Source organism: Ambystoma mexicanum, chromosome 8 (assembly GCF_040938575.1).
Source record: "Ambystoma mexicanum isolate Mex_15411 chromosome 8, UKY_AmexF1_1, whole genome shotgun sequence".
NCBI classification, from domain to species: Eukaryota; Metazoa; Chordata; class Amphibia; order Caudata; family Ambystomatidae; genus Ambystoma; species Ambystoma mexicanum.
The window spans coordinates 1,571,425,854-1,571,452,046 of NC_090929.1; the positions used below are offsets into that span (position 1 = coordinate 1,571,425,854).

General features: G+C 46.4%; 1 protein-coding gene across 2 annotated transcripts in view; it reads left to right on the plus strand.

The window, feature by feature from the left end:
* Positions 1 to 26,193, plus strand: part of PDCD4 (programmed cell death 4) — a 525,005-nt gene that overhangs the window by 97,064 nt on the left and 401,748 nt on the right. For both annotated transcript variants that reach the window (XM_069611774.1, XM_069611775.1), the window contains exon 3: positions 10,262 to 10,558. In XM_069611774.1, the coding sequence (XP_069467875.1) occupies positions 10,262 to 10,558 (297 nt within the window). The remainder of the gene's footprint in view (positions 1 to 10,261; positions 10,559 to 26,193) is intronic.

A 26,193-nucleotide genomic window follows, 5' to 3' on the forward strand; every position in this document is an offset into this window, starting at 1 on the left:
AGGTCCATAGGAAAGTTTTCTACGATCTACCGATTTATGCTTAAAAACACATGGCCGAACCATAGGAACAATAAAAAAAAAGTCCCGGAACTATCCTTTAAAGATGCTGCCAGGGACCTGGCACCTTTCATAACAAAGCTAAAAATGCCTCTTTCACATCAGGTATTGTACCTACTAATCTGAAGGAGTCATGGGTTCTGCCCCTCCTGTTAAAAAAACAATCCTTGGACCCTACAAATTACCGTCCAATCACTAGGGTCCCTTTTCTCTTAAAGATTTTAGACCGGGTTGCGCATGTGCAAATCCAGGACTATTTAGAGGCTAACCAGCTCTTGGGGCAGTCTGGCTTCAGACCTCAACATAGCATTGAAACAGCGCAAATTGACTAAAAAGCCAGATTGACGAACTCCAAGATAAAGGGAAAATTGCATTACTACTACTGGACCTATCGGCTGCGTTTGACCTGGTTGACCAAAGGGTACGCTGTAATCACCTCGCCACAGCAGCCTATTTCTCCCAAAAAGCAATCGCCTGGGTTGAATCATTCCTAAACGGGACCATGAGAGTTTTCTCTCCGTCAGCAGCAGCCGACCCAATCCCCATCTCTTGTGGAGTACCTCAAGGGTCTTTTGTGTCTCCCACTATGTACAATATTTCACAAAGCCTCTATTTGACAAGTTGGATCATCTGGGTGTCACCTACACAAACTATGTGCATGACATCCAGCTCATCCTACCCTTAACAGGCAAATACGATAGTGATACGAGGCTTGTGAATAAAATGTATGTACTAATTCAGGCATGGATGGCCACCCACAGCCTCAGCCTGAATGACAATGAAACTGAACTACTGCTCCAAGATTCCCCAACTAACTTGAACAAACTCAACACACACTACATCATTCAATATAGACTGGAACAATATTAATGCACTTGGGACCACTTTGAGTATGCCTAGGAGAGAACACATTTCTGAAATCAGAAGACAGCACAAATGGCTGACTATCAAATACATTTGAAAACTATGTCCCTTACATTCAAATCTCTGAATCATGCTGCCCCACCCTACTTAACTGAGAAATTTACCATCCGAGCCTCTACTTGGGTCACCAGATCGGCCAACCCTTCTAGTCTGGTAGTTACAGGGTATAAACTAAAAAGTCGGGGGGGGGGGGGGAGGAGTAGTTTCCCAGTTATGGCTGCTAAGCTTTGGAACACCCTCCCACCTCACTTCAAAACGACCCAGTCCTCCCCTAACTTCAAGAAGGCTATCACCTGGCTAACACTGAAGGATTAACTAAGTCTATAGGCGTGGAGAAGTGGGCGGACAAGTGGTCCTCTGTGGTGCTCGAGAGTCTGTTTACTGTGGCGACTGGCTTGAGGTGGAGCTTTACTGGTGGAGCAAACTGTAACCAACATAAAACCCCATTTCTAGCACGAGCGCACAAAGAAGTGGGCGGACAAGTGGTCCTCTGTGGTCAGGTGCCCATTTCTGCTGGACTGACGTACATCCTCAAGTGCAGCACGCACTTACGGGAGACTCGATTTGTGGCGCATAATTGACGGTGGAACGGTAAGAAGAGAAAGTTCACCACTGTTTGCTTATTTACAGCCGGGAGACTGCAGAGGGTATATTTCCCTCTTTGATCCTGTCTGTACGTGATCCTTCTGTTCCGGATCGTGTTATGCTAATGTGAAGGTGTTGTATTCTCTCCTTGCCACCACCTCCCCACTTCCCAGAACGTTACATTGTCGGGCATGGGTCATATATCCTCAGCCCCCCACGCTCTTCCTAAGAGCGGAAAAATCAGTCACTCTTACGTGTTTTGTTCTGGCAAATACCGACAACGATTCGTTTGAAGGGGGAGCACGAGTGTGCTATTAAAATGACCAAAGCCAAACATACAAAATCCGGTTACAATTTACGCAAAGGAAACACAGAAAAAAACGGCAAAACAGCCATCTAAACTCCCTAAGAACTGCACAGATAACGTGGGGGAAGGCGAGTCTAAACTCCCTAAGAACTGCACAGATAACGTGGGGGAAGGCGAGATGGACAAAGGGACCATTCCCGCTGTGTTCTCTAAGATCCCTCCCAAGGTGTTTCCACCCATGGATAAAAGTGCATTGGAAGATGGGGCTTCTCTTCCCCCTTCACAACAGCAGTGAACATTTAGATGTTACAAATTACAATGACATTGACAATAATTCTCTTCTTGACCTGTGCCTCTCTATACAAAAATCCATGACAGCTAATGGACCTCTGCCAGCCAAGAAAAGTACAATGGTTGTGGAGGTGCAGGTCTTGAATGCCACACATAATGAATCCCAAGCAGCAATTGAGATTCCTAGTCCTAAACAAACTGGTAATTCCACTTAAAATTTGTCAGGAATACACCCCATTCACCCCACCCTTATTTCACCTGTGGTGTCTACCTTGGGACGCCTGTCGGCTTCCCCAGATCTATATATTAACACGGATGATCTGGAGCATACTGATGGGGAAGGGAGTGGGGCCGTAGAGCCCCTAAACAGCACAGCTATTGCGCTCCAGGCGTCCATGGCTTCAGTCCAATTTGCACTATAAGTGTTGCTCAAATTGTGTGGGAAGATACATACTAACTCCATTATACAGCTGGGACTAACTAATCCAAAGGGGAGTGTGGATTAGGAACCCAAATCGACATCCACAATAGGGGCCCAGGGATCTGTGACTCCTATGGATACCGGTAACCCCGCTGAAACTGCTGCAGATAGTCTGATACCACCGTTGACAAAAAAAAGCAGCGACTCTTACAGAAGCGGGAAGCCGCAAGAAATGCGGTAGTGGAAATTGCCTCCCCCTTACGCGCCACTCATGTTCCAGCAGCTAAATCAAAAAAGGGGCCAGAAATCAAAGAAGCGGGCAAAAGAAGGGACGGGGACTTCCACAAGGATAGACACAGAAGCTGCTGAATCTGACCTTTCGGTCAGTATAATTGGCGACTCAACAAAGTTCTCTATGCCTAGTAAGAAAGAGAAATATGTGGAGGAGGAGCATCAAGATCAACCCAAGGCTAAGGATGCAGACGATTCCAAAGCAAGCAAAATATGCATTATCAAAAATCTGAACCAGAAGAAAGGGGATAAGTGGCCGACAAGATCGGAGGTCCTAACCAAATTACAACTCGTACCTCAATTATGGGTGATATGTTCTGAGGACTTTTCCTTTGTGGAACCACTTAGGGTATGCAACCCGAATGTTTCAGCCCTCCATTGTAGGATATTGGCATCGGCCCAACTGAATCGGACACATAAGAAAAGCCTTATGCAGGTCGGCATGGAGGTTGATGCAAGTATGGAGAAGGAAGATCCCTCCCTTCCTAGTGAGGGACACGTAGCATCCAAGAACAAGGGCGGTAGGCCTTCCCAACCATCGGCAAAGAAGGTCCAGCTGAGCGATATCCAGAACACTTTGAAATGGCTCGCGGACTCTCTACCCATGGTATTAAAACAACCATGAGATTTTTCCTTCTTGAGTTGGAACATGCATGGTCATAAACATCTCTTAACAGACCAGGGTTCTCTCTGGTCTTTAATAACCACTTTCTTTTTCCTTCAAGAAACATGGTTGCTGTCCTCATTGGCTGTTGATGGCTATACACTGTACCACACCCCTGCGTTGAAAGGAGTACAAGGACGTCCATATGGGGGTCTTGTTATCGGGATTTCTAGTAAGATTCCCAGCAGTAAGATTCCCACTGGAGACGATAACCTCATTTGTGCTGTTGAAGTGTCCCTTTTGATAAAAGCTTCATGGGAAAGAATGCTATTGATCAAAAATAGGCCACCGGTGAGTGGGACATAAATCCGGCTCACAGATTTAACCTAATGTCCTTTGAGCAAATAGAGAGCAGGATAGGTGCCTTTTCTGACCAACATATGCCTCCTGTAAAGCACGGGCAATGGTGGGGAAATCACAGAAAGATGCCACCTATGACCGTGCCATTAGAGATGGGGAAACGGAAGCTCAGGAAAGACATTAGATTGGTCAGATCAGGGGCTCTATCCAGTTTGGCCGTTCTTAGTAACATTAGGAAATTGAAAAATCGCCATCGAACGTGGCTTAAAATACATAACAGACAAAGGAAAGTGGAAAGATGGCAGTTCACCATAAACCAGGCGTCTCAGGACCCCCAACCCCTCCCCCCCCTCCTTTGTGGTTTCTGGTTTCTACTAAAGTACTCCAACTCAGAATTGGAGAACTGAATTCATTCCGGGCCCCTGGGCCCAATGGTCTATCGAATGCGGTGATGAAGAATTACCCTCCCTTCTGGCCTGGCCTTCTTAAAATTCTGTTTTGAAAAAATCGTAGTTGAGGGGCAAATCTCCGCAACCTGGCAGTTAGCTATTCTCATACCAGTGTTTAAAAGGCAATAGACCCGAAAATGGAAACTATCGGTTACTTTCTATGCTGGATTGCATTGGTAAGATGTTTGCAGACTTAATCCTAAAGGAACTACAAAAGTGGGCTGAGGGTGCGGGGCATAGTAGATCAATTCCAAAGCGGGTTTAGGACTGGTTATTCCACTACCCATAACTTGTTTATTATGAACTTGTTGAGAAGCAAGGCGCTGCAAATCACCTGTTGTATGCTCTATATGTAGATTTCAGGGCTGCCTTTGACTCGGTTAATCGCTTCCGGGTTGTTGTGGAGGAAACTGAGGAAGTTGGCTTGCCCTGAACCTCTCCTATATTATTTAGAGCTATTACATACGAACACATCGGTTCAACTAAGACTTGACAATCAAGGTACAGTGACTAAATCCATTCAACAGAGGAAGGGTGTAAAGCAGGGATGTGTCACGGCTCCCACCCTATATAATCTTTTTGTTTCCGATGTACCTGAATGTCTACGGGGGATTAATGACTGCCCTCCTAAGGTTGGCTCTAGCCATTGTACGATCTTGGCATATGCTGACGATCAAAGACCACACTTTTAGTGGGATTCTAAGATCCGCTGAACAGCTATGGCGATATGCTGAGGCCAACAATCTTGACATCCATCATAATAAAACAAACCTGCAACTATACACAGCAGGAAGGGTGGCAAGGCCCCGTATGATGGTGGACATCATTGAAATCAAATCTACCCATTCGTATAAATATCTCGGCATAGAGTTTGACCATAGGGGTAATTATATATCATGCATGCAGACTCGCAGAATCAAGGCTGCACAACTCGCAGTACTAATATATAAGATCACGTGAGATGGATGTGGGTTTTCGATATGGGCAGCACGCCAACTATATATACAGTGTTTAGTGCCTATGGTCACGTACGGCTTAGAATCTCTCACCAATATGAATTTGGGGTGGCTACAGCTGGTCGACGGTACGTTTTGGAGGAAGATTCTTGGTCTCTCCCAATACATCCCTATGGCTGCAATTAGATTGGAGCTGGGAATGACCTCCCTTAGAGCCACTGTATTAAGAAAGCGAGTGGAATTCTATATCAAATTTAACAATACGCCCGTTAACCGTCTCCTTATGGCTATTAAAGAGGATGCATCGGCTGGTAGACATGAATTTGAAGTCCAAATGAATACCTTGCTTGAAGAAATCAGCTGGTCACCTGAGTGGGGACGAGAAAATGAGCGTCTGTTTCTTAGTATGCAGAGACGTTTAAATCTATGGGACTGGCAGAGTAACTTCACTCTTTGGAGAGTCTGGAAAGTTAATCCCAACACGTATATGTTGTTCACCTATAAAAAGGCACAGCCCTACCTGAATCTCTGTCCCTCGGACCAGCTGAGACGTTTTGTTCTGCTTCTGCGTCTTAACCATCTGCCCACCCTGGCCACTAGGGGCCTTGAGATGGGACTAGCTCCAGAAAAAAGGTACTGTAGAGTATGTGCACTGCCTTCGGAGCCTGAAACTGCTCGCCACATATTAAGTCTGCCCTGCGATGAGAGTAAACGGAGTTAAAAATGAAGTTTGCTCACAATCCTGAGTACATTGAGCAGGTAGAGTTCTGGTATCAGTGTATAAACACCCTAAACCCTAAATTACAGAGCACTTTCAGGTGTGGCGGGATGCCTATACTTGTATGAATTTATGTACCAGGGTTGGCCCTGCATCTAGTCACCCCTTTTAGTTTGCAACAATGAAAGTAGGAGGCTAAAATGCTGACTTTACCTGATCTGTTTCAACTTGTATGCTTGCATATAGTATTGTGTATTGATAGCCAGTATGAATCTCCCTATGACATTGTAAGCTATCTGCTGCTGTTTGCTATGGGGTTATCAGCCTCTCCCTTTCTTTCGCACCCCCCCTTTATTTATTTTTTTTTTTATGCATGCAGTTTTTCTGTTTCAGTTTTTTTTTAGCTTATGATCTGTATATATTGTTTATTTCGTTTTACATTTATGTTTATGTGTCAAGTTTTTTTTACGTATGTACAAAACTGTATCACATTAATGTATTTATTTAACAGTCTGCCAAATCATTCGGTCTTAACCTGTGCAACCCTCACAGTGCTATACACTTTCCTATTTATCTGTAATATTGCCATGTCTCCTATGCACTTCTTTTCAGACTGTAATGCGTGATCTGCTGACTTGTATTACTGCATTTGATTTGCCCTATTTGTATAATTGTAATACTGTATGACTGTAACTTACTTTAATGTGCCCAGATACCTCCGGGTTCGGTGTGCTATAGAAACAAACAATAACGTTTTCTAACTATTCACTCTGCGTCTAAAGCTACCAACTTATTAATTTACAAGTAACTTACTTTCCAACCCTTTTTACTTTTCAAGGCAGAAGACCCCTTAAAGTATCCAGCCCTTACCAATTCTGGTACATGAGTTCTCTGAGGCAGAGTCTAAGAGCCAGCTACAGGCAGGATTACATAGGGCTCAGTTAGTTCCAGAGGAAGACTGTTCAAACAAGTGTTCTACTTTAGGGTCCAGAGACTTCACAGAAGACGTCCTAGGGGGATTCCAGCAGTGGGCCTGGGTGAACTGGACAAGAGACCTCCCAATCACATAAAACACCCCAAAACTACACCGGAATTACAAGAGACTTAAGGTAAGTAAATGCCCAGATTTTCACCAAATTTGCAGCAGGAGTGGTGACTTGGTCCCGAAAAAGTGCTTTTGTAAATTTGGTGAAAACCCATCCAGTGTGTTTAAACCGGCAAAATGTAGGTTAAAAAAAATGAGTGCTATCAGGCTCCGACCTGCTGACCTTTTTCCTTGTTCGGTCCACGGACAGGCAAATGATTGGTCTAGAGGGTGACGTAATGTCAGCGGACATGGGACGCGCCCCCTGATTGGATGGTTAAGTGCATCAGATTTTTGGAAACGTCCGCCTTGTTGGATTCGTGGACTTCAGCCGATGTCCGCGGATATCGTGGTAAAAACATATTAAAAAAAACACAGCATTACACTTGTCAAACAATCTCTGGTGAGGTGTGATGTGGATGGGATGGGATGGGATATGGCCAAAAGAAGCCAAAAAACAAAGTCTGGGAACGGACCGGATGTTCGCAAACAGTCCTGTTCGGGAACAGTTCTTGGATGGCTTATAACTTCAACGCCACTCAATGAAACTGCATTTTGAGATTCTATTCTAGACCTGTTACTGAAGGGCTTTGCAAAGTTGGGTGGGATTCTTCCAAGAGGGGGCAAAATTAGAAGGGCTGGGGGGCTCCCAAAATATTTGAAAGTCCTATAAATGTGGTGCCATTTGACAAATCTGCACAAGTCTGCAAAACGATTTTAAATTTAGATATAAATGTTTTTTGTAAAGTTTGGTGGGATTTTCTCAAGAGGGAGCTAAATTAGAGCGGGAGGGTCTCAACATTTTTACATGGCTTATAACTTTGTTGCAGTTTGACGAATGTGGACAAGTTTTCAGAAAGATTATAGACCCAACGTTGAATGTTTGTGTAAAGTCGGAATGGATTTGTCAAGTTGGGGGCTAAGTTATGACTATTGTATGTACATACATTTTGACACTTTTGAAGAAAAAAAAATGGGCGGATTTCAAGCAAACTCGTGTAAGGAGCATCAGCAAGGACCTGAAAGCATAGTTTTGCAAATGTGCCTGTGTTTTATTTTTTGACAAGTGCCATAATGTAAGTAGAAAAAAATAGTGATATACCTTTGACTGAGGTATAGCCTGTGGCCATGGGCAGTGGCCAGGTTGTGTGTGTCATGGTATAAGGTCATGACCTGGACAATCTGGCTACTGGCTTTGACTGCGAAAGATGAAAAATTGTGTTAAAGTGGCCATGTCCACGTACCGGCTATGTGATAGCTATTCGAAAGTAGGATAGGTTTGAAAGGGAAGAAAATGTGCTTGTGGTAATATGGTCATGGGGTTCTGACTTCGTCATCTGCAGGCTGCCATGGAAAGGGAAGAGTGGCTCTGTACTGAGCCCCGCCTTCTTTTTCCATGGTGGCCATCTTGGAAAAGTATTTTCCTTCCTAGAGCGTCATCCTGCTGTAGGAAGAAACATCTATTTTTTTAGCACCCCGGATTCCTGCTTTGGGAATCATTGTGCTAATGGCCTCTATCCACCATTGCAGGGGCTGCAATGGAGGATAATGGTCTGGAGCCCTATTTATTTATAACGCGCCAAAGCATGCAGGTATGAGGGTGCACAGACACTTAGCTTGGGCTGCCGGGCCGTTATCCTCTGTTCCTGTTCCTGGGACGGGGGATGAACCCTACATTATTCCCATTAGCATTACACAAAATGCTAATGGAAATGTTGGAAAAACGTATTGAGTCTATGTATGGTCACATGGCACTGTCCGGAAGGTCCACCGTGACGTCAGACGTTCGGACTTTGCCGGAAGCAAAAACAGTGGAAAATGTAAAGAAGTGTTAAAAAATGATGTTAGAGGGTGGGACATGGCAGAGTTTTAAGGGGAAACATTGTAAATTGGACACAAACGTTGCTATATCGGGGTAAGTATGATTATTAGTAAGTTGTAGGAAAATAGCATGCACTGGTAAAAGCCCATGGAATTCTCTGAAATAAAACGTTGTTAAAGAGACGTTATAAGTTGCACCAATAAAAACCTATACAATTCAATGAAAAAACATTGTTGGAGGAACCTTATGGTTACAGATAAAACCGAAAAACCTCAGAAATTCGCCAGTTATGGTAAGCTAAGCACAACCATAACTTGCGCCACCACCGTGCACTGCTAAGTCTAACACCAGGACATTAAAGATGACATCACAAATGTCATTGATGACATCACATGTGAAATTAATTTTGATGAGTCCCTGCAAGGGGTTGTGTTTATAATGTTGGTAACAAGATGTCAGGGGTGATTGTGTAATTTTAAACATGTAATAAATAGCTAACAAGCTTTTTTCATTGTCATGTTTTTGTAGAGTCCTTTGGATATCCTGTCTGCTGGGCTGTCCCAGTTCTTCAATAAATAGTTGGTGCAATATCTAGTGTGTGCTTTTGTTTTTTGTTTTTTTGTTTGTTTCCCTTCACTGTCCTTTTGCGTGGGACCTCTGCCATATTGCATTGTGAAAGCATGGTAGTTCAGTCCCCTAAAAGGCTGTCTGCTGAACTGCTTTGTAATTTTGCTAGGTTCAGGGCCTGTTCTTGTAGAGCTTCACTGTATGGCACTTCACAAGCTGTGCTTGATTTCTGAGCCTCGTCCCTCAAATCTCCTATTTTCGCTTGCACCTCGAAGTATGCTTTAAAACCATGCCCCCATGTCCTTTCCACTCTGTCCTTTCCCTTACCTCCATTTCCATTACGTTGCATGTCCTGTTGTAGGTTGAATAGCTTGCCTTCATGCTGTGCCAGCTGCTTACACTTCTCTGCCTGTGCACCCTTTTTATTATTTCCCCCAGCACTTTCTGACCTAGTGGTTTTGGAATGATCCCTACTGGACAAATGTAGCAAAGGGGGGAAATCCAGTGGACTCCTAATGGAGAGCAGATGTAAACATTGTGGGGCGGAGGAGGGGCAAGTGGGACCACGTGATTGGAGAGCACCTATTTTGAAATTCATACATTCTTATCACCTGATCAGGAATGAAGGGGCAGACAAGTGCACACCTTAGTGGTAAGACTTATCGAAGTGATAACTCATTTAAAAGACTCCTTTGGCAGTTGATTCTGCTAGCCTCCAGAGTTTCTGCAATGTTTAAATTGGATAGTTCTATGTTTCATGACTTTTTACTTTGTACAGACTTGTAAGTTTTTCTAAGTGATTTATATATTTTTTTAATTGTTTAGACCCTGATAATCTAAGTGACTCGCTTTTTTCTGGGGATGAAGAGAATACTGCAACAGCTGATTTGAAGAATGAAATCAATGGAAACTGGCCAATGTCTTCACTAACGGAAGTCAGACTTCATGCTAAAGCAAAGAGACGGTTGAGGAAGAATTCATCCCGTGATTCTGGTCAGGGGGACTCTGTCAGTGATAACGGGGAGGGGGCCCGAATTGGAACTGGTATTCCTACCAGTCCGAAACTCAAGGTCCTCGACAGAAAGTCTCGTTCTGGAAAAGGACGAGGATTGCCAAAGAAAGGTATAGCTTGTACACTTTGTGAAGAATTTTAATTATTTGTGTATGTGTTGCTCTTCTGGTAACAGTTTAGAAAAAAGAACTTCGTTCTATGTGATTTTATTTATTTACAATAAATGGCAAATGAGCACAGTACTCTTAGGAAGGTTTCTCTTCCTCTTTTTAATGGAAGCCGATGTTTTCTCCAGCATGGGGTCTGGTATGGATTCACATGATCAGGAATATTCCCTGTCAGGCTGGGAATCCTCAGGAAAATAAAAAAGTCGTTGTTTCATTTCTAAACTCTTAAACCATCGCTGAGCTCTGGGTCATACGGCCCCCTAGCCAATGACTGCCCTCTACCCAATCCCTCCTCTGGCATCTATCTTCAGATTTTTACCGCACGTTCAAGTGTTAGGAGACCTCGTATTTTGTTCTTCGAGCGTCTGCGTTTTTTTTCGCTTAGAAATTTCTAGTCAGTCGGACCCTTGTGCTCCATTGCTTCTTGCGATTAACGGGGACCCGTTTTTCAGCATCTTTCATTGCCCCTCAAGGGCAGAAATCGTTGAGTGTTCATCTTGGAAGCTTCCAGAAGTTCTTCAGGCCTCCACTGCACCGGATCATGTCGGAGGCGAAGAACGGAGCTTCCCTCTTCGAGGTGCAGTTTACAGAGTGTTTATTCGGATGACAAGCATTCCCAGTGCCTGTGTTGTCTACACCCGGCACATAAAGAAGATTGTGAGATCTGCTCTGATTTCACCAAGTGCACCATGAAGGATCGACACGTCCGGTTAGATGCGTGGCTCCATGCCAGGGCCTCTACCCTGGGTGCTTCTCAGGGGCATGCCTCTTCCGGATCCAGCCGACCTGAGCCGGTCCTTTGAGGGCGCTCCATCCGCGGGGGCCCAAGACAAGGCCATGCAATGTAAGTCTGCTTCCGTCGGGGGGTCGCCGCTGATGCGGGTCCCGCGACAGACCGGGCGTGTTAATAATCTCCAGCCCCTCGTCCAAGATGAAGTCGGATACCCCTGGGAAGCTGCGGGAAAAGGGTAAGGGGTCCGAACCGCCCGCGAAAGAGAAGGCCAAGCCAGACAATGCCTCAGAGCTTCCTGTGAAGAAGGCCCTGGAGAAGAGGATGCCAGACCTCATTCCAAGACCGACAACCCCCTCCCCCCAAAGAAAGGGGATGGGGAGGGCAGAAGAACTCCTGGGCACGGACATTTCTTCATCCGACGAGGAGGGACTATCTGTTCACGATGGTGACGGAGACGCGGGGAACGCTGAGGAGTCGGCCACCGGGGGCGTCGACAATGACGGCGTCCATACCGACTGGGACGATGGCATGGGCACTGGGCCCATTGACCCTACTCCACGAGTTCCCCCTAGAGATTTGTCACAAGATATCCTCTTTACTCTCCCCACGTGGGTGTCAGCGATTCAGAGGAGGTTGCTGACGACCCCGCCAGCGGCACCGCTGGTGACCCTATTGACATGGGGGCCACTGTTGGGGAGAATTCTCATAAATGTGCTAATTCCCTTCACTTGGAGACCCCAGCAACTTTTTCCCCACTCTTTCTTGTATTTTGATGTGTGTTTTACTCTTGTGTTTTTTGATTATGGAGTTTTAAGATAACTCCATAGGCATCTGCATGTGTGTTACACAGCACCCTCAATGCAGTAACACAAGGATGCCTTTTTAGACTTCCACAAGGTTTAAATACTGAAAGGACGCGCCCCCAATTTCAGCACGATCCTCCCCGCAATGAGAGACAATAAGGGACTCTCCCGTAGTGGGAATAAGGCCAAGACAGAGTGCGGGTGAGCGTAAGTGGGAGTTTATCCAAAGAATAGGGCATGCAAAGAACTCTGCAACCTCCGAGAGCGCTCTGTCTGACAATAGCAAAGACAGGCGTATTTCTAATACAAAAAACGTCATCAGAACCTACACACTATAGGGGGCACAAGTTAATTGGGATTGGGTGGCGTCGACTAACTATAGGTGTTGCTGCAGCGTGGTTGGTCTTGGCGTGAGGACGTCACTGGTCAGCCTCGTGGGTTGGGTTGGGCCTGGCAGGCCAGCTTGAGGTCATCCGAGCGGTGTTGGTATGCTGGGGCAGCCTGTGACAAAGATGAATACCTCTCCTGACTCGTTTGCCCTAGGCCATGCACACTGCAGTTATTCAAGAAACGACATCTAAGTTCATCAATAAATCGCTCGGCAGTTTGTCTTATACAATAAACGCAACGCATGAGGAATGCACCTCTTGAGAGGTCCGGTGATTGTCGGTTAGGGTGAGATTTACCTGTGTCCTATTGACCGGTATTTTAGGTCGAGGGGCTGAGTTTTGGGGCCTGAGCCGACTGGTACATGCCTGTCTGTCGCGTTAGAAGTTATTATATAAATGGGTCTCTGTGTCTTGTCCCAGTGATGGGGGTCGTTCTTGGGGTGGTCTAGGGGGGAGGGTTGTGGATTTTACGAGAGGGTGCTGGTAGATCAGTGGATTCAAAACGTGGGTTTATTACCGTGCTGTAAATAACGCAGGTGGTGGGCTGTGGCCTTGGGTGCGGTACCGGGGCCTCTGACTCTCTGAAGCGGCTCCAGCTTGGTTGGGGGAGGTGAGGGAGTGCGGCACAGGCCTTAGCTTCCTTATCTGGCAGGCTTGGCAGGGTGGGAGGGAGAATGGCCTTGCATATACTCACAAAGGTTTTTTCCTCGTGCGTTGCTAACTTTTAAATGCAGAACTTTTATAACGTTCCGCCTTATTTTGATGTTATTTAAACACACATATATATTTCCATTTCGTTACACATTTCTTTAATACAGTCGGTCCGAGTACCTTTTCGTTACCTAACATTATATTTACTACATGATATGATTATTTTATGTACATTAAACGTTACACGAGGTCGTTCTAGGTTATGGCCTACAGAAATTGATGCTCGCTGCTTTAGGTGATTAAGAAAACATATATGAGTAAGTAAAGGCTATACATTTGGTCGACATCTTTCTCTGTGGTTGTAGCAGCACTAGTCCAGACCTAGGGTGGTATCATGTAACGTTGCATCTTTATGGTTAATTCACAGTTTACATGATCTGTTTAAACCGAGGTAGTTCGTTAATACCAATACTTGAATTATTTTCTACTTTCTTCAGATAGTGATGCTTCAGCTTTTTTCCCATCACCCCGGCCTCGCGGACCAGGTCATGCAGGGTGCGATATTACATTGTGGATGAGAATAATGTTACAGTGTTAGCATCTCGGGTTAGCTCATATCCGACTTTCTCATGGGAACGCGCTCGCAGCGGATCTACCAGGGCTACTGCGGCGGCAGAGATGCATGAAAGGTCCTCCAAAGGTGGGGGCCTCGTTACAGTGTGCTGAACTCACGCCATGTTTGCTAACCAAGATGGCTTCTAGGCCTAACTGAATTTGGGTATATGCAGGGAACGGATATGTGTGGGCAATGTCGTCGGCGGGTGACCCCTCCTCCACCTGGGCCCGGGTGGCATGAGGGGACGGCCACCGAGTCATGGTCCTCACCTGGGGAGAAGGCTGCAGGTGAGGAGGGCCTCGCGGCCAGTCCTCCCCTACATTTCCCCCCTTTCGTTACTAAAGTAACGAATTCTTTAGCTCTTCTAATCTTCTACATTCTTGCTCCTCTATCACTGCGTCATCCCATGCAGGTGTTCCTTTTCTAGGCATCCAGGCTCTGCATACCCCCCTCAAGCTCTCACCTCTTCTAGCATACTCATCTGGGGTACATGTTAAATATATACAGTCACCCGTCTCTTCCAAGTCTACCCAGACCTCCTCATACCATTCCAGTTCCACATCTCTGGGTTCTTTGATAGTGGTGTGCCATAGTTTGTCTACTATGTACTTATCACGGCACATAGGCACTAACTGGTATCTGGGAGTGTTATCCGGTCCTGTCTGTACATGTACTTCTTGTGTCGCCTTAATTGTACCACCAGAGTTGCCCATTGTCACCATCATCATCGCACCGTTAGGGACTGCGTTAGCACAACATCGAAGGCCCACCTGGCACAGGCAGAACACCACGAGGAGGACCACCGCAACCGGTATCAATAATTTCATCGTCATTCCAAGCCAGGAGGGAACCCAGGAGAAGATATTGTCGAACCATGAGCTGTCTTTAGCCCCACCTTCCAGCTTCATTTTCTCTCCCAGGTTATGGACTGCTTCAATGACGTGGGACAGGGACCCATTTTCTGCGTCTTCAGAAGGTACGAACGTGCAGCACGCACTTCCTATTTTTCGGCAAACACCTCCATCGATTGCTGTTAGCAGGTCCAGAACATACCTGTTCTGCATGGTCATTAGTCGCAGAGCTCGTAATTCCACCTTTATTATGTTGAATCCTTCTTCAGTGTCATTGGCCAGCTGAATCAATTCCCACCGTGTGATCTGAAGCCATTTTGCATTTGCTCTTGCTTGGACACTTGAAACCAGTGAGGCGAAAAATGTTTCCACGGAGCTGAACAGGCGATACCTGTCTGGGATCTGTGCCAATAAATCGGATGACGCTTGTGATATATAGTTTGATGCTCGCTTGTTCCGTGATAGCTCCTCTTCTTTCCCTCCGGAGGACAGGACATAGAGGTGTGCTTCTGCAGTGGGAGACGTCTCGTCCTTGTTCATGTTTCCTTGCGTCTTTTTATTTTTGTCGACGTGGCTTTCTGGAATCACCATTAGGGCCGAATGCAAAGTGGCCATTGAGCAGCTGCCACTCCATGCCTGGGGAAGGTGCAAGTAAGCCTGATTCCCGCACACCCAGTATGTGTCCATTAGTGCTGCTGTTCCTTTTTTCATGTCTGGGATGGTGAGAGTTTTGTTACAGTTTTTGTTCGTTCCCATTGCCACTTTTCCTTCTCCCTTGAAACATAGTTCGTTTTGTATTTCACTTTGTAGCTTGAAGGGTTTCTCCATCGCTGTTACCCATGTTAGTTTAGAGATGTGTTCTTTCCATATTGGTAAGCACGTTTTTTCCATCCATCGCAGCTTGTCTGGTTGGACACCTCTCAGTGCTTCCGCTTTGCACAGTACTTCTTCATCTTTCCATTTGTTTTCTGAAAACAGCGTCCCTTGTATTGCAAAGAAAGGTTCTTTAGGACAGACCACTCCAGACGCTTTTGAATAGCACGTTTTGTTGTCCTGTATTATTTTGAAAGAGACATCGTGTGCTTGAAAGGTGTTCTTTATTCTACACAGTGTGAGATGAAGGAGACATTGGGCATCCACAATGGGCAATTCTCTTGGCAACAACACTTTGGGTGTACCTGATGCATGGGGGATGAGCGAACAGACATAGCAGCTTTCATTAGTTGTCTGTTTAGCTGTTGTACTCATATCTGCATACCATTTATTTGCTTGGTGGGGGTGTCGTGGGTCTTCCATCTTGTCTAATCCTAACCCATAATACTCATCATACCCCCTCCTGCTTGTCTCTCTTCTTCGCCTACTTCTCTCCCCCCTCCTATACCTTATAGTTTCGATAGGTGTAAGAATAGGCCCCCCTTTCTCATTCCCTCCCCCCTTTTCCAATTCTTCATGTAGGGACTTGTGTTCTGTCATTGTAATTACTTTTCCATTTTCCTCAATAAACAACAAGTCGCTGTTTTGTATCGGGGCGGGAAGGGTAGTGGGGCTGTTATATATTTCAGGTAGGGACATTGTGTCATTTTCCATACCTTTATCTTTTGATCGTGACGGGGCAGCAGTGGGTGGTGCAGTGTAGTAACCCCATACAAGGCGGGATCCATCCCAGATCAAAAAATCACCTTCTTTAATATTCATATTTGTAATTGAATTCGTGCCAGGGGCAAGGGTGGTGTTACTCCCCCCTCCCCCCTCGTTCATCTCAGTAGAGATGAACGCTATGACCCAATGTGTCATTAGGCAGAATATTGAGATGAAGAACACAATAACACACATTGATAAACCGCATTCGTATGAATATGTCAATCTATCTACTAACATTTCTCTAAATCTAACAAATCTATTAGTTGCAGGCTGCCCATCCGATGCCATAGTAAATCCTGTTTGAGACATAAAAGTGCATTAAGTACACGCATGTAAACATTTAGAACGTTGTGAAATTTTTTCGGCAAAGTATGGGAGTGGGTGAAGGAGGGGGTATGTCCACAGACAAGGTAACTTTACAAATATTACTATCAGTACATTATTTCATACATAAAGAGAGAGAGAGAGAGAGAGAGAGAGAGAGAGAGAGAGAGAGAGAGAGAAAAGAAAACTTCTCCAAAACCCAAAAAGGACCAAAAAAAAACCTTCAAAAGTTGTAAAAAATTATATATATATATATATGTATATACACATGTTCATTTCAGCACGCATGTCGTGCGCCATTCGTGTTCAGTGTTCAGCACTTAATGCACACAAAATTCCCATCATCCATTCTGCACAACTTCATTGTCCGCAGTTGTCTGTGCCTCGTCCTGTACCTCACCTTCCGCGGCGCTATAAGCTCTGCGTACGTCTGTCAAATGCACCCAGTATCGTAGGCCCTTTACCTTTACTGCTGTGGGTGTGCAAAACACTACCTCATAAGGGCCATGGAAACGTGGTGCATTCCACCTTCGCACAAAACTTCGGACATATATAAGGTCACCAGGCATTAGTTGTAATGGTTTTTCAGGCATTGTCTCTGTTTCTGTTGTGTTCCCCTCCTCTCTTGTAGAGGAGGGGGCTAGTTGCTTTGCAATTACGCGCGCTGCCCGTGTCAGTTTTCTCAAGTACTCTGTGAACTCCTCTCCTAATATCGCTGCGCTTCTGTGTGCATCAGAACGTTCACGGAGAGGTGAATGCGCTGTGTGCATTCTCCTTCCCGTGACGATCTCATGCGGGGACAAGTGGTGGTCTTTACTTGGCTGATTTCGTAACTCGAACAAGGCCAAAGGCAGGCAGTACATCCAGGTCTTTTTAAGGGAAAAACACAGTTTTGACAATCTGCTTTTTAACAGACCGTTCATCTTTTCCACTACGCCATTACTTTGAGGATGATAAATTGAACATAATTTGTGCTTTATTCCCAATAGGGTAGTCACTTCCTTGAATAGTTCATTAACAAAATGCGTGCCGTTATCTGAGCGAATAACTTCGCAAATCCCCCAGCGCGGGAACACTTCCCGCACTAGGAACTTCGCGGCGCCCTTCGCATCAGGGCGCGCACAGGGGCCTGCCTCCACCCATCTCGAAAATGGACATACAACCACAATCATGTAGCGAGCCCCGTTACATCTTTCTCCCATGTCTACATAATCAATGTGGAGCTCTCTGAATGGGCCATTTGGTTTGGGTATCGTTCCTCTCAGTGTGCGCAATGTCATACCTGAGTTGTAAATCTGACATGTCGTGCATTCTAAAGCCAGTCTTGTGACATGTTCATGGAGGCAAGGTGCAAACCAATCTTCTTGTATCTCTGCCATTATGTGTTGCTTTGCGTTATGTGCGGGAAAGTGTAGTTGTTGAAATGCTATTTCTAACAATGTGACTGGCATTACCGCTTTTCCTGAACTTTTTTGTCGCCATAACAAATCAGTCGGCGATTTGCTGCATCCCCTTTTAGTCCACAGCAATTTTTCTTCTGCACTAGCTCCCTCTTGCAGCTCTATTATTTCCTGTGTGGGCATCATGTTGTATCCTGTGGGGACCTCTTGGCTTGCTGTGTGGTGCAACATGTATTCTCCTACTACACCTTTCTGTAAATACGAAGCTTCTTTGGCAGCGGCGTCTGCTGCCGCGTTCCCCAAAGATATAAAATCTGTATTTGTGGTGTGGGCTTGGCATTTTACGATGGCCACTGCCGTGGGGTCTTGCAGAGCCTCAATCAGTTCTTTCAATAGTTCTGCATGCTGAACTGGTGTTCCATCTGCTCGTCGGAACCCTCTCCGCCCCCACCGTGCCAACCCGCCGTGTACTGTCGTTGTCATGTATGCTGAGTCGGTATATATTGTCACTGCGCACCCCTTGGCGGCATGCAATGCTTCTATTAGCGCAATTAGTTCTGCTGCTTGGGCTGAATAGTGGGATGGGAGGCGGTGTTGCACTAGTGTCTCGTATTCATCTTCCTCTAATCGTACAACTGCCATACCCACATGTTTCTCTCCTGTCTCCATATCTATTGATGCTGACCCGTCTACGAAATACACCTCTCCCTCGTTCAGGGCATTCTCAAAAATCACTTGATCCTGACCTTCGTCACCTGTGAACGTAGCGCAGTTGTGGTTTTGCATGTCCTCTACGGTGCATGCCTCTGTGATGAATGTGGCTGGGTTCACTGTTTTACATCTTACTATGTGGATGTTTGCGCTGGACAGTATTATTTCATATGCTGTGGCGCGTTGTGTTGTCAATGTGCTCTTTGATCGCTCTAATATTGCAAAGAGTGAGTGTTCCACAAACAGTGTCACAGGACAGCCCATCACTATCGTGGCACTTTTCTCAATCGCGAACGCGGCTGCAGCTAGAGATTGCTCGCACGCGAAATGACCTTGCATTACTGCGTCTAGGGTGCCACTATAGTAAGCCAGTGGTTTGTGCCCTAACGATGTCTTTTGTGTCAATACTGCTGTCATCAGTGTTCCTTTGCAGTGTGAAAATAAGAAGAATTCGCGCCCATAGTCTGGATTTGCCAGTACTGGAGCGCTTGATATCAGCTCTTTTAGTGAGTCAAATGCTGTGTTCATCTCTTCTGTCCATTCTATGTGTTTGTTTTCCTGCTGTGCCTCTTTTAGTGCCTGTAACAAGGGCCTGGTGTATGCTGCATAATCCAATATCCATGCTCGGCAATAGTTGCACATACCCAGAAATTTCTGCATCTCTTTTACTGTTTTGGGCTCCCCAACTGCTCTAATCGCCTGTGCCCTGTCGGGTATGATCCGCTTGCCATCCTTTGATATCAGCTGTCCCAAGTATAGGACCTCAGTCAGACAGTATTGTAACTTCCCCTTGTCCACCTTGTACCCTTTATTGGCCAATAATGTCAGGAGTGTTATTGAGTCCTTTCTACACTCTTCCTCAGTTTGTGCACAGATCAATAAATCATCAACGTACTGAATCACTGTGCTTTCTACACACAAATTCCCCAGATCTTCATGTAGTACCCTGTTGAATATGCTTGGGCTCTCGCAATACCCTTGAGGTAGTCTGCAGTGTTCGAACCTCCTCCCCCCTAGTGTAAACGCTGTTAAGTACCTGCTCTCCTCTGCTAAGGGAATCGAGAAAAATGCATTTTTTAAGTCAATAACTGTGAAGTGGGATGCCGTTTTTGGAATGTTGCACAGTATTGTTGATGGGTTCGGGACTAAAGGGAACTCCTTCTGAATCACATCATTGAGTGGGCGTAAATCCTGTATCATCCTCCATGAACCTCCCTTCGCCTTTTTAATCGGGTAAATGCATGTGTTGCATGGGGAGTTTGAGGGCACTATTATTCCTTGTGCTAGCAGTGCATCTAGTGTCTCTCTGATCCCTTCTTCTGCTTCGCGTGACAATGGATATTGTTTTACCCGGGGTATAATTGCTCCCGGTTTCAGTTTTATTACCACAGGCTGAACCTCATGTAATAACCCCACGTCATGGGGGCCATTTGTCCATATGTTAGTGGGTACTAACCGCATGTCGTCATCAAAAAATGCATGTGGTGCTCCTACCACTGCCATTAATTCAACTTGAGTTTTTCTGGCTGTAACTACAATGTCACACGGCATTGCTAGTTCCATCACTATTTCGCCATCTGTCTCAGTGTCTGAAAATAGCTCCTCGTCCGAGAGCTCCCTCAGTGGGATATTTGCATTTGTACACAGTACTGTCCGCCACTCACATCCTTCCATGTCAACGCCAATCACACATATTCTGTTTGCTGACACGTGTACTGCGTGTAAATCCAACGATACCACTGACCCGAGAGCAGTGTCGGGGCTTGCTATGGGGCGGAAGAGGAATTCGGCTGGAATCCTCCAATCCATCCTTTTTAGTTCTGGTACTATGAGAGCCAATGCTCTCATGCCCTCAACAAACATCTCCTCGTTTCTTGGTAACCCTCTGATCTCTTGCATAATTGTGTGGCCGTGTATTACTGCTAATATGCGGAGGGGGCATATGCCTGGCGTCGAACATACGATACCGCTCCCTGTGAATGATATTGTCATATTTAGTTTGCTTAAGAGATCTCTCCCCAGCAAATTAATGGGAGAGTGTTCATAGTACAGTAAGGGTGCTTTCACTGTTTTACCCCCCACTGTCGCATCCAATGCTTCTGTGTAAGGAACTTCAATTACAGCCCCAGAGAACCCCTGCGTCTCTAACGTTCTATTAGATAACGGGAACCGGCCCTCTCTAATGCATGATTTCTCCGCTCCCGAATCCACCATGAATATGAACTGCTTGTCTCCTATCTGCGCTCCTATCAATGGTTCCTCTGATGCATTGTGGGTCGTAGATAGTACTGGACACGCAAGTGCTCTCTGTGGGCTGTCCTATGCGGGGTGTCTCATTGCCCCCCCTTGATCAAAAATGTTCCCCGAAACTACTGACACCCCGCTGTAAGGTGCAGGAGCAGGTGCTCCGTTAGCTACTGTGGCGAAAGTGTTACCTGGCGTGTATTGCATATTGTCATTATTCTGTGGGTGGTTTTGTGTCCTGTACTGATGTCCGTGTAGTTGTGCGTTACTTCTTTGTCCTACATTTTCTGGTTGTTGGTATTGTCCCATGGGGAGGCCGTAGGGGCTTCCTGGGTGGGGGTGACCGTACTGTTCTGTCTCCTGGAACCCGTTGTTTTGTCTGCTCCTGCACTCTCTTGAGTAGTGCCCCCATCTCCCACAATTCCAGCAGCTCCCCTGTGGACCTCTGGGACCCTGCCACCCATTACCTCCCATTCCTCCATACCCTTGTCCTCCTCTTCGGCCCCGGTACCCACCTCTTCCCCCTCTTGGGGCCCACTCTTGCCACATTGGACCTCCGTTCTGCTCCTGCTCAGTCCACTGTCGTTGTCCTTGTCCTGCCCAATTTGCTGCTATTCTTCCTTGTATTGCTATTTGCCCCTCCTCTCCTTCCTCTCCCTCCCTCATGAGTGGGAGTCCTGCTACCGCTGCTGCAACCTTCACTAGTTTTGATTGTACCAACTTTGCCTCGTCTGCCAACCTTTTCTGTGCTACTTCCCTCTCTCTCTCTTTGATCCTTTTGCAATGGTGCACTATTATACTTTGGATCTCTGGCCACCCCTTCGCCTCAACGCCCGCTATCTTATCGAGTGCCTTCTGCACCTCTTTTGGGAGCCCTCTCTTAATGATGAAATAAAATAGAGATGTGGATTGGTGCCAGGGCGTGCCCGTTTCCGCTCTCCACATCTCCTGCACCCGGAGAATGTAATCCATAGCATCCTCCCCGTCATTCATTGTACATTGCATTACTGACTGTAAATCAGGGGTAACTGGGAATGTCTCCCGCAGCGCGTCCCACACCCTTGCTCGTACTGTATTAAAGGAAGCCCCATCATGACGATCATAATCTAACGTCACGGCCGGGAAACCAGCCTTAGCCCATACTCTGTCCGCTTGATCTCCTACTGCGGTTACTAGTAGGCTTTTCACATCGCCTACTGCCAACGGTATGCCGGCGGTATGTTTCTCAAATGCATATATCCACTTGCTCGCCCCTCCTGACAGCTGGGGCAATAATTTCATTAAATTAGCCTTATCCATCTGAGCCCATGGTATATAGTTTGGTCTCCCCCCCCCTCTGTGTATCAATGGAAGTTGTAACTTCCCTTTTGCAGTTGCACCCTCCCTTTCCTTAGTCGCTGCTGACTCCAATGACGCCATCTTCCCCACCCTATTTCTTAGTCGTCCCATCCATTCGTCGTCTATAGTCCCTAGTGAACATGCACCGTCCACTTCCTCGCTTTCCCCTCCCACTGCCATACTCAACCTATCACTGTCATCCAACCCTCCTCTGACATCACATAACAAGTCCTCTCTGATCCCTCTCTCTCGTGATACATCACCAATGCTCCCTTCTACTGCTCCTACCTCTATTATTCGTGTCGGCTCTTCCTCAATCCTGAACAGTATTTCCCCCTTTTTCCATCCTTCCTCAATCTGTCTACCTTCGCTCGACGCTCTAGACGTGCGTCCTGATTGGGTGGGGGCACACGCTGTGCGCTCACATATGTCTTTTATCCTTGAGAGTTCATCCCTTGCCACAGTAAGCCTCGACTCTAAGTCACTCGTTAGCTTCTCTATATCCACCCTCTGTGTGCTTCCCTGGGCGCGCTCTCTGGTGCTTTCGTATGGCGGGGGGGCTGTTGGTCTTTGCGGTGTACCAGTTGTGGGGGGAGGCACATACGTAGGGTCGCTGTATCCTGCTGCGGGGGCTGGTTTAGGTAATATCGGGTACAAACTAATCACCTCCGCAGGTTGTGCTGTACTTAGCTGTTCCTTTTCCTCTCTTGGAATCATCAATGGATTATCTGTGGTGGAAGGTAGATCAATATTTGGTGCCGGAGCTTTGGGTGGGGGTACCTCCTCAAACAATCTCCAGAGGTCTAATATCTCCTTCCTATTTTGCCATTGTTTCCCCTTATACTTGAGGCTAATGCATGTTCGTACCATATCAAGAACGCTTTTGTCAAAAGACCCTCCCTCGGGCCAAATCTGGGGCAGACCCTCCCCCTTCAATTCTGTTACCCATTGATCGTGATATTTATTTATTCGTTCAGCGTATCCCGGTAAGCTCTTACAAATATGTGACAAGGGAGTTTCGGCCCCCATCCTCTAAATCACTCTCACAGCCGTGTCCACCTTCTTTACGTTTAGTTAGGTGTAGATCTATGTATGTATACCCTTATGGCACAGACAAGAGCGGACGTCTCAAATATTATCACCCAAGTTTATTCACTGCGCAAATCCTTTCGCACTCACCATAGCTCATCTCCTTCCCATTCCCATACACTCTCATATGATTCCGCTTACAACTGATCAAGTACTAGTTATGGTCAACACTCTCTGGCGCCACCTCGCGGTCAACCGATCGTCTCCAACACTCACACGGTGCGCGCACCCATCACAATGCCTTTCCACTCACACTTCTTCTTATTTCCTCCCTTTCCTCCCTGGCCAGCTGTCCCTATTTTTCTGCTAAGGTTGCTATGTTCACGTCTGTACGTGCCACTACTTAGCCCCCACTCCTCAAAATGTGCTCCCTATTTTATAGTCCTTCTACAAGTATATTTATCTTATACCCTTTTCGCTTTCTTCCCCTGCCCCGTGGAATGGAAAAAAGAAATAGAGAGAGTAGCAATCACTAAAAAATATTCCCGGTGTCTCCTTTTGCCAGACACCAATAACTTATTTCTTACTTCTTCATATATTCCCAGTACTAGTTTAGATAGCACTATGCGGCGCCGCCTTCCACCCCCTTTCGGAGCTAGGTTTCCGTCACTTCTACCACTTCACTTATTTCTTACTCCTAATGGCCATATGCAAAGAAAAGATAAAGAAAGTTTCAAGACCCGTCTTTAGTAGACCCCCGTTATTCTTCTCCTCTACCTGTCCCCGTTCTCCTGTTCACCGTTTCCCCTCCCTTCCCCTTTACGATCGCTCGCACTCAGTACTCACGTGCCCGTCTTGAACCGATAGTCTCCGAAACTGGGTCCGTCCAGGCGGTGTCACCGGTAACTCAACGGTCAGCCCCTGGCTCCGGCGAGCGGCACTCAAAGGGGATTTTTTTCCAATCGGGATCCCGTACCCTTTCTCATTGAGTGCGCACTTCTTATTGTGCCGGTCGCCGTTGGCGGGCGGCCTCCCGGAGCCGGCTCACCGTGCGTATCCCTTCTCGACCGGAGATTCTCGTGCCACAAGGGGGTCGTTAGAAAGGAGTTAGGAAAAATAATTTGGAGATATCACGCTATCGGGGTCACCACTGAAAGGAAGCGCCCCCAATTTCAGCACGATCCTCCCCGCAATGAGAGACAATAAGGGACTCTCCCATAGTGGGAATAAGGCCAAGACAGAGTGCGGGTGAGCGTAAGTGGGAGTTTATCCAAAGAATAGGGCATGCAAAGAACTCTGCAACCTCCGAGAGCGCTCTGTCTGACAATAGCAAAGACAGGCGTATTTCTAATACAAAAAACGTCATCAGAACCTACACACTATAGGGGGCACAAGTTAATTGGGATTGGGTGGCGTCGACTAACTATAGGTGTTGCTGCAGCGTGGTTGGTCTTGGCGTGAGGACGTCACTGGTCAGCCTCGTGGGTTGGGTTGGGCCTGGCAGGCCAGCTTGAGGTCATCCGAGCGGTGTTGGTATGCTGGGGCAGCCTGTGACAAAGATGAATACCTCTCCTGACTCGTTTGCCCTAGGCCATGCACACTGCAGTTATTCAAGAAACGACATCTAAGTTCATCAATAAATCGCTCGGCAGTTTGTCTTATACAATAAACGCAACGCATGAGGAATGCACCTCTTGAGAGGTCCGGTGATTGTCGGTTAGGGTGAGATTTACCTGTGTCCTATTGACCGGTATTTTAGGTCGAGGGGCTGAGTTTTGGGGCCTGAGCCGACTGGTACATGCCTGTCTGTCGCGTTAGAAGTTATTATATAAATGGGTCTCTGTGTCTTGTCCCAGTGATGGGGGTCGTTCTTGGGGTGGTCTAGGGGGGAGGGTTGTGGATTTTACGAGAGGGTGCTGGTAGATCAGTGGATTCAAAACGTGGGTTTATTACCGTGCTGTAAATAACGCAGGTGGTGGGCTGTGGCCTTGGGTGCGGTACCGGGGCCTCTGACTCTCTGAAGCGGCTCCAGCTTGGTTGGGGGAGGTGAGGGAGTGCGGCACAGGCCTTAGCTTCCTTATCTGGCAGGCTTGGCAGGGTGGGAGGGAGAATGGCCTTGCATATACTCACAAAGGTTTTTTCCTCGTGCGTTGCTAACTTTTAAATGCAGAACTTTTATAACGTTCCGCCTTATTTTGATGTTATTTAAACACACATATATATTTCCATTTCGTTACACATTTCTTTAATACAGTCGGTCCGAGTACCTTTTCGTTACCTAACATTATATTTACTACATGATATGATTATTTTATGTACATTAAACGTTACACGAGGTCGTTCTAGGTTATGGCCTACAGAAATTGATGCTCGCTGCTTTAGGTGATTAAGAAAACATATATGAGTAAGTAAAGGCTATACATTTGGTCGACATCTTTCTCTGTGGTTGTAGCAGCACTAGTCCAGACCTAGGGTGGTATCATGTAACGTTGCATCTTTATGGTTAATTCACAGTTTACATGATCTGTTTAAACCGAGGTAGTTCGTTAATACCAATACTTGAATTATTTTCTACTTTCTTCAGATAGTGATGCTTCAGCTTTTTTCCCATCACCCCGGCCTCGCGGACCAGGTCATGCAGGGTGCGATATTACATTGTGGATGAGAATAATGTTACAGTGTTAGCATCTCGGGTTAGCTCATATCCGACTTTCTCATGGGAACGCGCTCGCAGAGGATCTACCAGGGCTACTGCGGCGGCAGAGATGCATGAAAGGTCCTCCAAAGGTGGGGGCCTCGTTACAGTGTGCTGAACTCACGCCATGTTTGCTAACCAAGATGGCTTCTA